Below are 16,022 nucleotides of genomic sequence, written 5' to 3'. Positions count from 1 at the left end.
ATTCAGAGATATGGCAAGCTTTTTAATCGGTTTGGGTCGAAAATTTAAGCTTCTGAGAGGTCAAAGTTCAAAAGATTTAACCTTTTGCAGTATCTCCGCCAATTTTGGGTCTAAAGGCTTGAATCTTTAGATGTAGGTAACTTGGACATGGGTAAAACTTTGTTTGGTTTGAGACCAAAATAATTAATGTTAAGGGGTCAAAATTGGCATTCAATTTATAAAGAATTTACCTCCGCGATCTCTACGAAATTACTCAGACAATTTTGGATCTAAATAGTTGAGATCCTACATAAAGTGTATTCACACGTAGGGCAAGTTATTAACAGTACATAGGGCCCGAGCAAAGCCGGGTTGAATTGCTAGTATATATATACATATATGTGTATTGTTTATGAAAAAAATTAAACCTTTATTCTTCACATACATTAGGACTAAATGAATTTATTTTATCTTGTAAAGCCTACCATAGTTTCTTTAAAAGTAACATTTAAATTTTGGATTTTTTTAAAATTTCGCCTCACAATATCTATATATTGAGATAGAGATCAAATTATTTGAAATTCAGGTACTTATGTTATATTTTTGCATATTTTTATAGCAAATCTTATTTAGACAAAAAATAAAAAAAATTGATTCAAAAACCTTTTTTAAAAAAAATATTTAAATGTGTTACCCATCAAGACAGAAATCGCAGTGAATGGTGTTTGTTTGGGAAATTTAAAATTCTATTAAAAATAGTCAAAAAAGTTTTATATTAGTCTGTTGTTCATATGATAAAATTTAGGCCTTTATCTTTCTGGAAAAAAAAAGTTGCTGAACATATTAGGAAAAAAAAAAAATAGTGAATGTATACAAAAAAATATGACCTTTTAAAAATAGAAAACAGATGTCAATATTTGACTGCGTTTCTCTGATGAGGAAAAATATGCGATTATTGGTCATATTTTTTTCTGGTATATCACTACTCTCTTTTCACCGACGAGGAGAAGGTAATTCCTGGGAGAATGGTATTAAGACCATAGAACAGGTATTACACTATTCCCCTCCTTCTAAAAAGGAGGAGGTAATAGCTGAGAGGATGGTATTATGACAACAGAACAGACCTGAACCCAGTCCCATTCTCCCCTAAAAAAATTATCGAAAAGTATAACATTAGTTTGAATAAATAAAGTTAAATTGAGCATAAAAAGGAAGTACAATAGTTGAGTAACTATGGCCAGTAATAGTAGTACATGTTGGCCCACTTTTGTAGCCCAGAAAATGGAGTAGAGAAGAGGAACATTCTTTTATTGTTTAAATTACGTGCAGTGTTATAAAAGATGCTGGAAGTGCTCTCCGTTGACATCTATGCATTTCTGGACACGTTTAACGACGTTTGCAGACGCTGCCTGTAGATCTTCTCTGGTGATTCTCCTGATAGCCTTGGTAATGTTCTCCTTTAGTTTGTCTAGATTGTGAGAATTATCTGCATGAACTTTTTGTTTTCAAGTCCCCCAAAGATAAAAATCACATGACAAGTCCGAGGAATGTGGTGGCCATAACCCTTTGCTGATTATTCTCTCTTCCGTAAACATGTCATAGACTCATGTTAGTGATCTGTGAAACGTGATATGTAGCGCCATCTTGTTGGAAAAAGAATTGCATTTTGTCTTGTGGTGTCAGTTGGTCGTTAAGAGTAAGATTAGATAGATTGTGCTTCTTTTAAATGGGCCACCCTGTAGTAATAAGATAGTTTCGCTTCAGACATACCTATTCTCCATTAATGATAGAAATACAATAACACATTAATATAAGTGATAGTATAGTTCAGCTTTGGACAGACAGATACTCAATCTTAATTAGTAATAGATTTATAATTTTCTGAATGATGATCACCTTGGTGATTGTTATCATATTTTGGCTCTCTGTGTTCCTGCAGCTGCTTTCATGTTCATTACGTCAAACTTTAGAAATGTCATGGAATACTAAGCTTAATCCCTTATGGAAATTTTTGGGAATACATTATTTGCATTTCATTCTCTAAGCATTGTGAAATCCTTTCAGCTAACTTATTAAAGCCTCTTGTTGGCTTTGTTTAGGATTGAACGAAAAACCTTAAGATAACATTCACACTTTAACCAACGTCTTAGTTGTCTTATTTTTTTTAATTTTTTTTTTTACTTATGTATTTCAACAAAAATAGATTTTTGTAACGTTACGTTATTTTTTTGTTAATTATCACATGTAGCATAAGAAATTTTTACACTTGGATTGTATTTGTTCTTCTGCAGCATGGGCTTATGGCTTTTTGTTTGTGACTGCCATCAACATTTGTGCTCTGGTTGGTGTGGTTGTGCTACCTATCATGAACACTCGGATTTACAAAAAAGTGTTGGTCTTTTTAGTGGCTCTTGCAGTTGGCAGTTTGGCAGGAAGTGGCCTTTTGGTACTTATTCCAGAAGTAAGTTTTTTCTTTATTTTTTTTATCATTTTGGGTGTTAGGAAAAAATCAGGTTATGTTTAGATATTTTTTTTTCTAAAGTTGAATAAAAGTACCTTGTGTGTATGTAATATATATATATATATATATATATATAAATAATTATTTTATGTATCTATTTTCAGTATTTACTTTGACAGTGCTGAATATGTAACTAGAGATAGGTAGTAAGTTTTAAAAATATATTTTGCACTTAAGCTACACAGAACAATAGTCTAACGAATCCTTATAAGGATGAAACACAGAAAATTTTTTGTAGCTTAATTGCTATGTATATATATTTTCCGAACTACATTTTAAAGACACCAGAGAATTGAAAACATTAAAAAAAAAAAAAATTTATAAAGTTAAATTCTCGTACCAAAGATTTGTTTCAGTCGATACCCACCTTTCATCAGTGAATTAGACATTTCTTTTCGTTTTATTCTTTTCTTCCCTTTTTTTTTCTCCTTAACGATTGGTATCAGCAGATGACCACAAGTTCTCTTGCTGTAAATGGACTGTGTTAATGTCTATTCCAAGTGTAGATTCATTATAAAATTTTATATTATTCCGCTTTTCTCAGAAAATGGCTAGGACAACCAAATTTTGAGTGATTCAGTAATAAAAACATGCTATTATCATTCACCATAAAAGAAAAACCATAGAAATCTCGTTTTTGTTTGCTTATTATGATAAAAGGATTCAATTTTGTGACACTGGGATCAATTAATAAAAGATTCAATTTCAAACAAGGAATTTGTCATGATTATATGTAGATCTCCGGTTAAGAGTTTCAATTTTGTATATGTTTGTTTTCACTAAAAAAAGTGCTTCTTTAAATCATAATGCAAAAAACTTTTAATTATTTAAAACAAGATAGAACATCCATAGGAACTTGTAGAGTTCATAGGAACTTGCAGAGTTCAAAATTGCCATTGCTTTTGTACGGAGATCAACCATTGATAATTGATGCATGAACAGACACACATCTCATGTTATATTTATTGATATAAAGAAATGTATTTATTTTACTACTTTTTTGTGAACAAGAGTGGAGGACCGCTTGAATCATAAAATGTAAATTATTAAATATAAAAACATTGTTTTCATGCTTCAAAAAAACCCTCCATAACCTTGTAATTACTATTCTAGAAACATGTGGACATATATAAAAGAACTAGCCTAGCATTTCCTGAGTGTTTGGAGGTGTGTGGTGAGCAAAAAAAAAAAAAAAAAGTCATAGCAGGCAGGCTCGATCCCGTACTGTGAAGGAGGAAAAGAACATGAAAAAAAGAATGTGATGTCTTTGCCATTGTGTCCATCGCCAAACCGAAAGTGGTGAAGGCTAATCAATCGAAAAGAGGGATGACTTTCGAAAATATCGGCAAAAAAAACGACCCCTCCTTGTAGAAAAGTGCCCAGTTGAGGGTGAAGAAATTAATGTTTTTAGCCAATTTTTCATCCGAAGGGTTGTGCTGCAAAGCGATACCGATCTTATGAAAATCCCTTGCCTCTGTTGAAAGTTTTAAGACATACATACATACATACATACATACATATAAACAGACAGGTGAAATTTATATTATAGACTAGCAGGGGTACCCGGCGTTGCCTGGGTGTCTGTGGATGTGTGTTGGGGGGGGGGTCCAAACCCTATGTTATTTTTCTTTTGAAAAATCGGAAAAACAAAGAAAAAAAAACAAAAAAACAACGAACATGTAAAAAGAAGACAAAGTAAAATATAAAAATAAAAACTTGTTTAAAAAATTGGGGGGGGGGGTAGATAGGTAGGATTGAACCTGGAACGTTGAGACAAAAACCTTGGTAAGTTACCCGCTTGCCCACGAAAGGAAAGTAACTGAAAGCAGTTTCAATTTAATGTTTATAAATGGCAGGTGGGCGGCGAAATTAATTAGGTCAAGGAAAAGTAAATCCCGCACTTAATTTTAACTGCGGGATAGTTCTTTTAGGTTTGTTTTTTACCCAACTTTGGTTTTGTTTCCCCAATGTGTTGGGGAAAACCAGCTGCCCTTTATTAGGGGAGTGTGTCCAAATGAAAGCAATTATCTGATATAATGGTGAAAACCGACATTGACCAAACGTCAATTGCGTTCTGGACACTCCCAGCCCATAGCCGAGAAAATGCACCTTAGTTTCACATAAGTTACGCTTTTATACGAAAAAGCTGAATCAACTTGAGAGGGGCCAAAATAGCAAGAATCATGTAAAAGTCGCTGTAAATAAATCTAGACGCAACGTGCGTTCGCAAATCCTAAATATTATCTAGGGGGTATATAAACACTTCTAAGCGATAGTACCCCCCCCCCCCCCCCCGAGAAGCCCGGCGAAAAAATCCTTTGTTGGACATACAAAAACTCATTCACGCGTTTTGCCTTTTATATATATAGACTAGCGGGGCTACCCGGCGTTTAGCTACATTGTTAAATGCATGAGAAGAAACAAGAAGGCTTCTCAGCCACTGATAGCCATGACTAATAACACCCTGCCTGGGAGTTTTTCTTTCAAATTCCTTGGATTCAGTAGCCTAAACATATCTAAGGCATTTGATAGAGTTTGGCACGATGGCCTTCGCATGAAAATCAAATCGTATGGTATTACTTGACGTATACTGAACATAATCAAATCCTTCTTAGAGAAAAATCCAGATTGTCCTCGATAGTCGTACATCAAAACATGATATAAATGTATGTGTACCAAACGGGTAAATCCTTGGACCTTTATTATTCCTGATATTCATTGCCAAGGATGCTGCAAGGAAGGTAAGCTCTTTCTATCATGCTAAAAGGCTACTCACAACTGAGAGTATAGTGTATCTACAAGGTCACTGTTCACCCATGCATGGAGTATTGCTGCCACATCTGGGCTGCTGCATCTGCCACTAGTCTCTCACTCCTAGACAGGGCTCAAAAAAGAGTTGCCCAGCTAATAGGTCCTGAACTATCAACTGAACTTCAACTTCTTTCCCATCGCCGGAACATGGCATCCTTGCGCCTGTTTTACAAGTATTTCAGTGGCAAGTGTTCTGACAAACTCCGAGCACTAGTACCTCCTCGACAGCAATACCCAACAAGCAGCAAAATTCCACCCCTACACTGTAGAGATCCCTAGATGCCGTAAAGTCTTCTACTCAAATAGCTTTTTCCCTCAAACTGCTGCAATTTGGAATTCCCTCCCAGGCCCTTGCTTCCCTGATTGTACTAACATGCAGAAATTCAAATTTAATGTGAACAGACATCTCGCTGCCCAACTCCATAAATAAATCTGGTTTCAAATAGTCATCCCCTCATGACTAGCTGGCTCAGTGCCTTGTTTGAAGTGAAACATCAGTAAAAAATGAATAAAAAATAAAATATGAACTGGAACAAAAACATCAAGGACATTGCAAAGGCTGCTGCAAAGAAGGTAGCTTCCCTCTATCATGCTAGAAGATTACTTGCACCTGAGAGTATCCTATATCTCTACAAGGCCACCATTCACCCATGTATAGACTATTGTTGCTACATCTGGGCTGGTGCATCTATTGCTCCTTTCCGTCTAGGACAAGGTTCAAAGAAGAATCGCTAATCTAATAGGTCTTACACTGTCAATCAAGCTCCAACCCCTGTCTCATCACCGCAGTCTTGCATCTCTGTGCCTGTTTTACAAGTATTTTAATGGAATGTGCTCTGATGAACTCATCGCACTTGTGCCTCCTCGATGTATATACACCTAACAAACCCACTTAGCAACAAAATCACACCCCTTCACTGTAGAGGTCCCTAAATGTTGGAAGGCATTCTACTCTAATAGTTTCTTCCCTTGGACAGCTAGACTTTGGAATTCCCTTCCTGTTACCTGCTTCCCTGACTGTACTGACATGCAAAAGTTTAAATGTAACGTAAACTTGCTCATCTCTCCTAAACATGGCCCCAACTTACATCCACATCGTAATATGCCTTGTTTAGGATGAATGTGAGTAAAAAAAATAGATTATGTTCTGTCAGTTTATCATGCTTAAGTTTACAATAAACTGGATCAACCTGTAAATGTCGTGTTAACCTTATCTTTGTAGATTCATTTAACAATTGATTGGGATTGTTTTCTGAAAGCTCATTAAAAACCTATTGCTCATAAAATGAATCATTTATTGATGCACTAAAATGTTGCTATATTGTCTCTATACAGATCTGATTACCTAATGTGTATCTTTGGAGATTTTCATTATCTCTTTAATTATATGCGTGTACCTATGTATGTGCATTATCACTTTTTATACCCATTAAAAAAAAAAAAGTGAAATTATCCAATTGCCAAAAGTGATTGAGAAATATCTAATGTGACTATCAAAAAATTGTCTAACTTTATTCACTTTAAAATGAATTGTTCCTCAAATTCTGTCACTTAAAAAAAAAAAAAAGAAATCTTTACATGAAAATTTTAGAAACACAAATAATATTCTACAATATTTTAAATTATTTACAATCATTTTTTTTTTTTTTTTTTTCTGAGACTTTCAGTGTAAGATACCTTGGATTTTGTGTTTTTATTTTTACTCTTCATTTTGCTGTGTTATTGGTGTTTATTAAGATAGTTGACAAATCAATGTTTTTAAATATGTTTTTTTAAGCAAAAACAATATTATGTACTTAATTGTCATGCCGAAAATAATAATATATCCAAAAATTATGAAAATTGATTGAGTAGAAAGTTATTTATAGTTAGAAGTAATTTTTACAGAAAATTAGGGGGTCCTGGATATGACCTTAACCTATATCCGATGGTGAGGCCCAGCTTGCAGGCTTTGGGGAGTGTGGAGCCACCTTTTAATTGCCATTGCTCCCATGTCCACTTTGACCCAGAGTGGTGGCACTTGTTAGGGACCCAACTATGGGTTAAATAGAAACTTGAAAAAAAAAAAAATATATATATATAGATATGTGTGTGTGTATATATATATGTTCTACTAGCATGGGCGCCTGGCATTGCCCTGGTGTTTGGAGGTGTGTGTTGAGCAAAAGAAAAAAAAAAAAGTGATAGTAGGAAGGCAGGCTCAAATCCGTGATGCGAAGGAGGAAAAGAACGGGGGAAAAAAATATGACGTCTTTGCTGTTACAACCACCGCCAAACCAGAAGTAATGTAGGTTTAAATTAAGGCTAGACAATCGAAAAGAGGGGATGACTTTCAAAAATATCGGCGTAGAAAAGTGCCCAGTTGAGAGTGAAAAAATTAATGTTTTTAGCAAATTTTTCGATATTTGTCCTGTGAAGGGTCGAGCTTCAAAACGATACTGATCTTGTGAAAATCCGTTGCCTCTGTTGAAAATTTTAGGCAGACATGCAAACATACATGCATAGATTTATATATTGGTAGCTCAAATTTTCGACCCAAACCGATTAAAAAGTTTGCCCTATCTCTGAATACCCTTTATGTAAAATTTCAGAAATTGTCTTTAGTAATTTGGTAGAGACCGCAGAGGTCAAATTTTTTTTTAACTTTGACCCCTAAACATTTATTATTTGGGGCTCAAATCAAGTTAAGTTAGATCCATGTCCAAGGAACCTATATCTAAAATTTCAATTGTTTATACCCAAAATTAGCGGAGGAGTTTGGTAGAGTTCTCGAAGGTCAAATCGTTGAACTTTGATTCCTTAACACCCAAATTTCTGTCCAAAAACGGATTACAAAAATTTTCCCAAATCTCCATACCCTGTATATCAAATTTCGAGTCTGTAGACTGAAAATTGACAGTTATTGTGTCAGAAAATGTACACACACACACACTTTCACTTTTATAGATATATAGATCTATAGCTGCATATGAAAGTATAGTTTGTGTTAATCTCCAAGGAGAATATTCACTTTCTTATATGCTTGACTAGTTGTCCTGACTCCGTATTGCCTGGGAGTATTTGGATTTTCAATTTTGTTTCGCAACATATGAAGCTGTTTTTCAACTTATAAATAATTGTAATTGATGCAGAACGCTGTTACATATAGTGATTTTACATAGTTGATCTTAAGTGCAATGTTTTACTATTTGTAATAAGTACATGTAATTACATATAAATATGAACTAGTACTAGTTAACTGAGTGTGTAATATTCATCATCATAGTGTTTTTGTGAAATTAGATGCCAAATATGACAAAAAATTGTGGTCTTAAAGAACTGAAAAAATAAGACAAGAAAGAAGTAGAGTTAAGCAAAGAATGTATTTACAGAAAGTACAGAAATAATCGGTTTTTAGAGATTGCACTTGGATTCCTCATAGTGACTCTTTCTGTTACCACCATTATCACTATCTATGGTGCTGGGAAGAGTCCAACTATTGACACAATCGTATAGATCATTACAGCAGCCACATAATTGCATTTTTTTTTTTTATGTTAAAGAAAGATAAAAATTCTTTTTTTATAAATACTCTAGTAAACATTAACAACTTAAGTTATTATTCCAAGGCCATCCGTTATAACAGGCCGAGAAATCTAACATTTGGGGCCTTTTTACTGGAAGTAAAATTTCCAGTCAGTCAACAGATATCTCTCTAGCTGCTAACGTTTTACTGTTATTGCTCAAAGAAAATTTCACTCTGAAAGGTAACTCCCACCCATCAAATTTATTTCAGTTAAAGTGCTGTATTATACCATAACTTACATTGGATTATCAATTGTTAAATATACTGTAAAATTTAATTTTATTGAGAACTAATTTCTTGTAAATAATTAAAACTATATATATATACTGTTGGAAATTGTACACGGGAAGGTGAGCCTTATTGGTTAAGGCGCTGAATGCCATTTTTTTTTTTTTTTTTTTTTTTTTTTTACAAAGGCATCACCACATTATCAAGGCCCAGAGGCCACTCAAGGATAAGGGTTAAAGAGTGTACAGTAGAAGTTGGTCAATATAGTAATCATTAGTAATGAAAATTTGGTAAATTTAATAACTTATATGGAACGGCTCATCAAGAACTTATTTACTTTAAACTTGAACAAAACCATATTGTAGTCAGCCGGAAAGCAGGAAAACGGAAGACAATTCCACAGGCGTGCAGTTCTAAGAAAGAAGCTTTGTTCATGGAATCTACGTTTAGGTTTAGGCACAGATAAAGAGTGGGGGAAATTATTGATAGTGTTTACAGCTAGACGAGTGTTTCTTGTGAAAGTTTGGCGAGGGGGGACCATAGATTGAAGCTCAGTTGAACACTTTCCATGAAAATAACGATACATCAGAGACAAACTCGCAACATCTCTTCTGTGAGATAGAGGTTGCAAGGAGGATGCCATGTTGTCTTTTCGGGCTTTTGATTGGATCTCTTGGAAACTTCATGCTCGCACAGTTTTTAAAACTAACAGACATTTTCACTCTCCTTGCAAAAACCCTGCTAGGGACAAGATGCTAAATTAAGTATCTCCCTAAAAGGGACTGCCTCAAGGTCAGCCATGCTTGTAGCTCCATTTCCCTTTTTTTTTTCCTTTAACCAAGAATTTATTCCTACTGTGATAGGAATTTTTTAGACGAATATTGTCTTCCCTAGAACTAAAATAGTTTGGCTCCGTTAATGGAGTTTTATTCTTCCAGATACCATAAATAAATGGTTTCTGCTCCCTTATACTAGCTTCTCCAAAGAGAAGCAATTTAACATTAAAAAAAAAAAAACTACCAGACTTTCAGAGATGCAAGAAATGGGCATATTTTTTGCAATCCTACCAAAGACTGAAATTCATCACTTCAGGTAAGGCTTGCTTTATTCCGTTTGTTTTTTTTTTTTGCACTCTGTCTAATTCTAAAGCATGTGAGGAAATTAATTCTCACATAGTTTATTTTGCGAAAAATATATGCTGATAGTTTATATCTTTCTTTGTTTTATTTTGCTAAAAATATATGCTAAATAGTTTATCTCTCTTCGTTTTATTGCGAAAGTGACCTAAAAATTTAATATTTCGTTCATAATTTAGCTTGTATTTACTTAGTGCATACTCTTTAATATTTTCCAAGGCCATTTTAAAATTAATTGAATTATTTCTGAAGTTATATTCATAAACTGAGTAGCGCTTAACACTAGCTAAATGTTTCATGACTGAATTAACCCTTTCTATAAAAAAAAAATGTGTTGAAAAAAAAACCTTACTTAACGACCTTGAAACTTAACTAGGTCAGTTTTGTCGTGAAGAAAAAAAAACGTTATTGACTTGTTTGTACTGGAAAAACATTTTCTTCGCGTTAATTCTGATTTTAATAACTATAAATTATCCCAAAGTGTATTTTGTTTATTCTAGTATTTTCTGCGAGCCTGGTATTAATTTATAGAGACCAGAATTTTTATTTGAAAAAAAAAATGTTCTTTCAGTTATTAAATTTATGTTGTCTAAAATTAAGATTGTTTGATACAGGGGATTAAATTTAACTCCATCTATCTGTATTTCTTGTTCTTACGGTGTTGTTGACGGGATTTTACCTCATGAAGGGTATTTTCTATCCGTTCTTTTACGACTGGTCTCCTTCATCATTGTTTAGTGTTCGTCCCCTTCAAGATGAGCACCAGTAAAGACTTATTGGCTAAAATTGAAGTCAAGAAATGTTGAATATCGAACACGGTAGAATGGTTGAAGGATAATCCTCACCATCTTCAATTCATTCGAGAGACGTGGAGAGATGGATTTCGGAACTTGACGAAATTATAGACCAACTGGTGTTAAAATCTCGTCACAAGGAGAAAGGAACATATATTGTTCCGTAAGTTCCTCGTCAGCATTAGAAGGGAACTAATGTCCAGAATGAAGGAACGTTTTCCTACGTTTTTATCTATTATGGCTAATTTCTTTGACATCATAGATTTTTTACAGGCAGCGCCATTGAATGCTAAAAAACGGAAATATTTTGCACCCAATCCGCCACCTTTTTCTTCACTTGAAGTCAAATCCGATATGGGGGCCAATTCTACTGATAGAACGGTCAAACTCAAAAGGGGTTTAAAACTTAATGATAATGCTGGTTACCAGCATAAGTTTTGCAAACTAGCAGACCATGCTGTAAGGGACTGCACTAAGTATACTTCTTACTATTCAAGGGTTTCGCGAGCTAAAGAGCTCCAATTATGTATTAGATGTCTGGGGGGGGGGCATTTGGAACAAGAATGCAAAAGGAAGAAAGGATTTCTTTACCCCTGTACTACTTGCGGGTTGAAAACTCACTTTTCAACAATGTGCCCCCAAACTTCAAAATCCTTTGTCGGAAAGACTTCCTTTACTGATGGCAAAAACTGCATATTTCCAGTAATCAGAGTGTCCTTGAAGGCTAAGGGCATCCCAGTCTGTTTTCATTGTATTTTAGACACTGGGAACCAAAAATCATTCTTTTCTCCAGCTATTTTGCAGGAACTGAGAGCTAGGGAAGAATTAGTACCTAGGCCAGTTTCCATGCCTGTAAATACGATTATTGGTACAAGACCTATGAACCTCCAAGAAGCTCGATGTCTCCATCAAATTAGATAATCAAAAACCTTTTCCTTTTGCTGCCCTGTTCTCAGACAGCCTTAACTTGAGATTTCAAGTAGACAGGTTCAACGAAATCATGTCCAACATAACAGAAGCTGGCTTTCATCTCTGCCATGGATGCAGAGATCTAAATGGCAAGGAGCTACATGGCCTTGTCGGACGAGATTTAATTCAACACATACAAAATTTTTGTATGGTTGAATGTATTAATGGTACTGCATGGAAGATGTCCAATAGGATTATTCCTTTTGGAGATGGGCGTAATTTTTTGAAGCCTAAAATAATTAAAACTCAATGAGTTGCCTCCCTTTGAGCAAGTTTGCAATTCGTTACTTGCTTGTTCCACATATTTGGTGGATAGTGTGTTGAATCCTATCCTGTCGTATTCGGACTCTTTGGGTCCCTTTTTTGAAGAATCTTCTGTTGAATACGGTATAGAGCAATTTCTTTCTTTGGATTCTGTAGGTATCAACAAAAAGGCTAAACTTTCTTCATATGATGAAGCAAAGATAGAGAATTTTAAGAAAACCGTCTTGCTAAAAGATGGAAATTATTATGTCGATCTACTGTGGGACTACGATAAGTTGGCTCAGATAGATTCCAATTATGTACCTTCTCTGAGAATTATGCAGAGAGTGGCAGTCTCCTTGGAGAAGCAGGGATTGTATGATAAATATCTACAAGTATTCGATGACTATGAAAAATTGGGCATCGTCGAACCTTTCTCTGTTACTCCTGGTGAGTATGTCAAATATTGTTGGATTCCCCATAGACCCGTTTTTAAAGATGGTCTTGGAGTTACCACTAAAGTCTGCCCAGTCTTTAATTGTTCCTTAAAAAAGAAGGGGGGAGTTTCTATTAATGATGCAGCTAATGCTGGCATGAATTTAATGGTGCAGCTGCTTGACTTGTTGTTGGCCATCAGAAAGAATAATTATGTCCTCTTGGGAAACCTCTGCAAAGCATCCTTGCAAATTCGCCTGCACACTGAGCAGGACAAAAACAGAATTCGTTTTTTCCTCAAAATTAAGGAGAAATTGTGTACATATAGGTACAATTCTTGGCTTCAATGCCAGCCCCTTCATCTTGAGTTACATTCTCAAGCTTCATGCTGAGAGATATGACTCTCATGAGTTTTCATCTATAATGATATCCAATTTTATGTCGACAATTTGGTCACCACTGGACAAGACTATGAATCTCTCCTTGTAGTGTATAATACTGTGCGCAAAGGATTAAAGGAGGCAGGATTTGATCTTCAGCCCTGTAATTCCAACTGCACTGACTTGCAGAAATAAATGATAGAGGATGAATCTATCATTTCTCCTGTTCCTTCCTTTGAAAAAGTCCTGTTATTCACCTAACCTAGACACAGTCAGATTGAGCCCTGTTGTGGTAGATGCAAAAGCCAACACGAAACGTGCGATCCTTTCCCAAATTTCCAGCCTTTACGATCCATTGTCATTACTACTTCCACTTACTATACAAGGCAAAGTACTTGTCAGCCAACTATGGAAAGACAAACTTTCATGGGATTAAGAAATTCCTGAAACCTTCATTGCCTCTTGGCAAGCCCTAGCCAAAGAATTGAACAAGCTAGGTGATATAGAGTTCCCCCGACGTGTGTTAGTGGATGACTGCTCGATGCAGCTTTGATGCATCTAAGCTTGCTTACAAGTTTTCTCTGTATGTAAGACAAGGGTCACAATGTTCCCTATTATGTGCCAAGGCGAAAGTGGCTCCTATTAAAAGGAAGACCCTTCCTACCTTGGAACTTTTGACCATTTATCTGGCCCTTAAAGTAGTGCCTAATGTACTGAAAGCATAGAGAACTATCAATATTAATTCCTTCTTTCTTGTGTCTGATGCTCAAGTAGCCTTATCTTGTATCTTAAATGGGAAAGGAACTAAAAACAACATCTTTGTAGACAATCATGTGATGGGCATAAAAAAAAATGCTGGATGAATTTAATCTAGAGTTCCAAGTTCTCCCTCGGTTCAAATATGTTCCTTCATCCGAAAACCCAGCAGACTTATTAACTAGAGAGCTTACTACCTCTAAGTTTGAACAACTACTAAAATTTTGGGTACATGGCCCCAACTGGTTAAATCAACTGGCAATTGACTGGCTAGTGTCTCTTTTACCTTGCCTTAATGACGTGAACAAAAAGGTCATTTCCTGTATGTTCTCCGATGGTCCTAGCACTGGTGAGAACTACTTACAATAAATATCGCCAATTATTCTTCGCTGACCAAAGCAATTAATGTCCTGGAGAAGGTATTGAGGTTCTGTGATAAGTTAAAACACCGAAACACAGATACCAATCATAGAGCTAAACTACTGCTCTTTTCTTATATGCAAGAGGAAGAATATCCATTTGAATTAGAATACTTGCGCCAGCCCTCTAATAAAGCTGTCCCTCCAAGAGTATCTGCTCTTGGTTTGTTCCTTGATAAGGACGGTCTGATGCGAACAAGAGGTCGTATTCAGAATTCTGACATCCACCCCTTTCATGTCAAATTCTCCCTACTTCTGGGGAAAAATCATCATTTGACTGAATTGGTTATCAAAGAGGCAGACCTAAATTGTTGCCATCTAGGAACCAACTTAACTCTTGCAAAATTGAGATTATCTGGGTTTTGGATCCCTCAAGGGAGGCAATCGGTGAAGAAAATTCTTTGCAATTGTATTATTTGCAAAAAAGTCAATTCGATGCCTTTTAAAACTCCCTCAGGTTCTCAACTGCCCAATCATCAGGCTAATTTTATTCATTCTTTTCAACAGGTGGGTGTTGACTTTACCAGTCATTTTTTGGTAAAGCAGAACGATGGAGACGTGAAAATGTACGTCTTATTATTCACCTGTATGAGCTTGCGTGCTGTGCATCTGGAGCTTTTACCAGATATGAGCACCACTTCCTTCATATTGGCATTTGTCAGATTCACCAACCATTGGGGTTCCTACACATGTTTACTCGGACAATGCGAAGACCTTCTTGGCGTCCGGTATCTTGTTATCGGAACTATTTGTCTCTGAATTCAAAGAGAATTTCAGATCGACTACCATTAGTCATCTCACTATCCCTCTTTCAGTTTGGCATGGGGGTGCATGGGAGAGAATGATTAAGACGCTCAAACAATGTTTGAAGAAGTTATTAGGCCGAAAGAAGGTCTGCTACTTCGAATTTTTTACCATTCTTTCCGATGTAGAAAAGGCGATCAATGATCGACCACTCACCTACATAGCAGCTTCCGAAGGAGGTCTCAATATTTTAACACCCAATCACTTTCTACAAACCGGGTATAGTCCTTGTTTGTTGATAAGCGGTCATGGATTGGACGAATTGTGTCCTGATCCCCCCAGTTGGGCAAAACTTCTGCAGTCTCTAAAATTGAGACATCAATATATCGAGAGATTCCAGAAGATATGGCACAACGATTATTTGTTGTCCTTGCGAGAGGTTGATGCCAATATGATGGGCGATAGACCTCTGAAGGTGTCAGTGGGAGAAATCGTTGTGATTAAAGCACCAAATAAAACCAGACCCTTTTGGAGTCTAGGCAAAGTGCTCACTCATCAATGGGACCAATGGTAGAGCTCGTTCAGCCTATGTGTTGAGAGACGGTTGCGAACAGGTACACTCCCTGAAACCTCTGTTTCCCCTAGAACTAAAGGCCACTTCTGTGCCATCTTCTACAGAATTCGTAGAGGGGGGGGGGTCCTTTCTTCTGTCTGACCTGTTCTGTCACAAATGACGGATCAGCTCCCATGGTGTGCTGTGATGCCTGTGACAATTGGTATCATTTCAACTGTGTTGGGGTGAGTCAACAGGATACCTTTGGGAATGGAGTTGTCAAAGTTGTTCGGAAAACTAAAAATTTAACCTTCTCTTTCCTTAACCTCAGTTGTTGCCATTAGACTTATGTTAAAATATAATTCTTAAAATTACTAATATTGGCAACCTAGAAAAAGTAAATTGTTTATAAAAACTAACTTGTTACGTACAGATAATTCATAATTACCTTAAATAAAGATGCTAAACACATAATAGTTTGTTAGGTCC

At 35.8% G+C, this 16,022-nt stretch overlaps 1 protein-coding gene across 2 annotated transcripts in view; it reads left to right on the top strand.

The window, feature by feature from the left end:
* The window catches only part of LOC145293039 (metal cation symporter ZIP14-like), a 107,567-nt gene that overhangs the window by 61,434 nt on the left and 30,111 nt on the right, over window positions 1-16,022 (top strand). For both annotated transcript variants that reach the window (XM_080139343.1, XM_080139342.1), the window contains exon 3: window positions 2,271-2,440. In XM_080139343.1, the coding sequence (XP_079995469.1) occupies window positions 2,271-2,440 (170 nt within the window). The remainder of the gene's footprint in view (window positions 1-2,270; window positions 2,441-16,022) is intronic.

Source organism: Euprymna scolopes, chromosome 14 (genome assembly GCF_053919585.1).
Source record: "Euprymna scolopes isolate OS-2025 chromosome 14, ASM5391958v1, whole genome shotgun sequence".
Taxonomy (NCBI): domain Eukaryota; kingdom Metazoa; phylum Mollusca; class Cephalopoda; order Sepiida; family Sepiolidae; genus Euprymna; species Euprymna scolopes.
The sequence above is the reverse complement of the archived record's forward strand: the minus strand, read 5'-3'. Positions and strand labels throughout refer to the sequence as shown.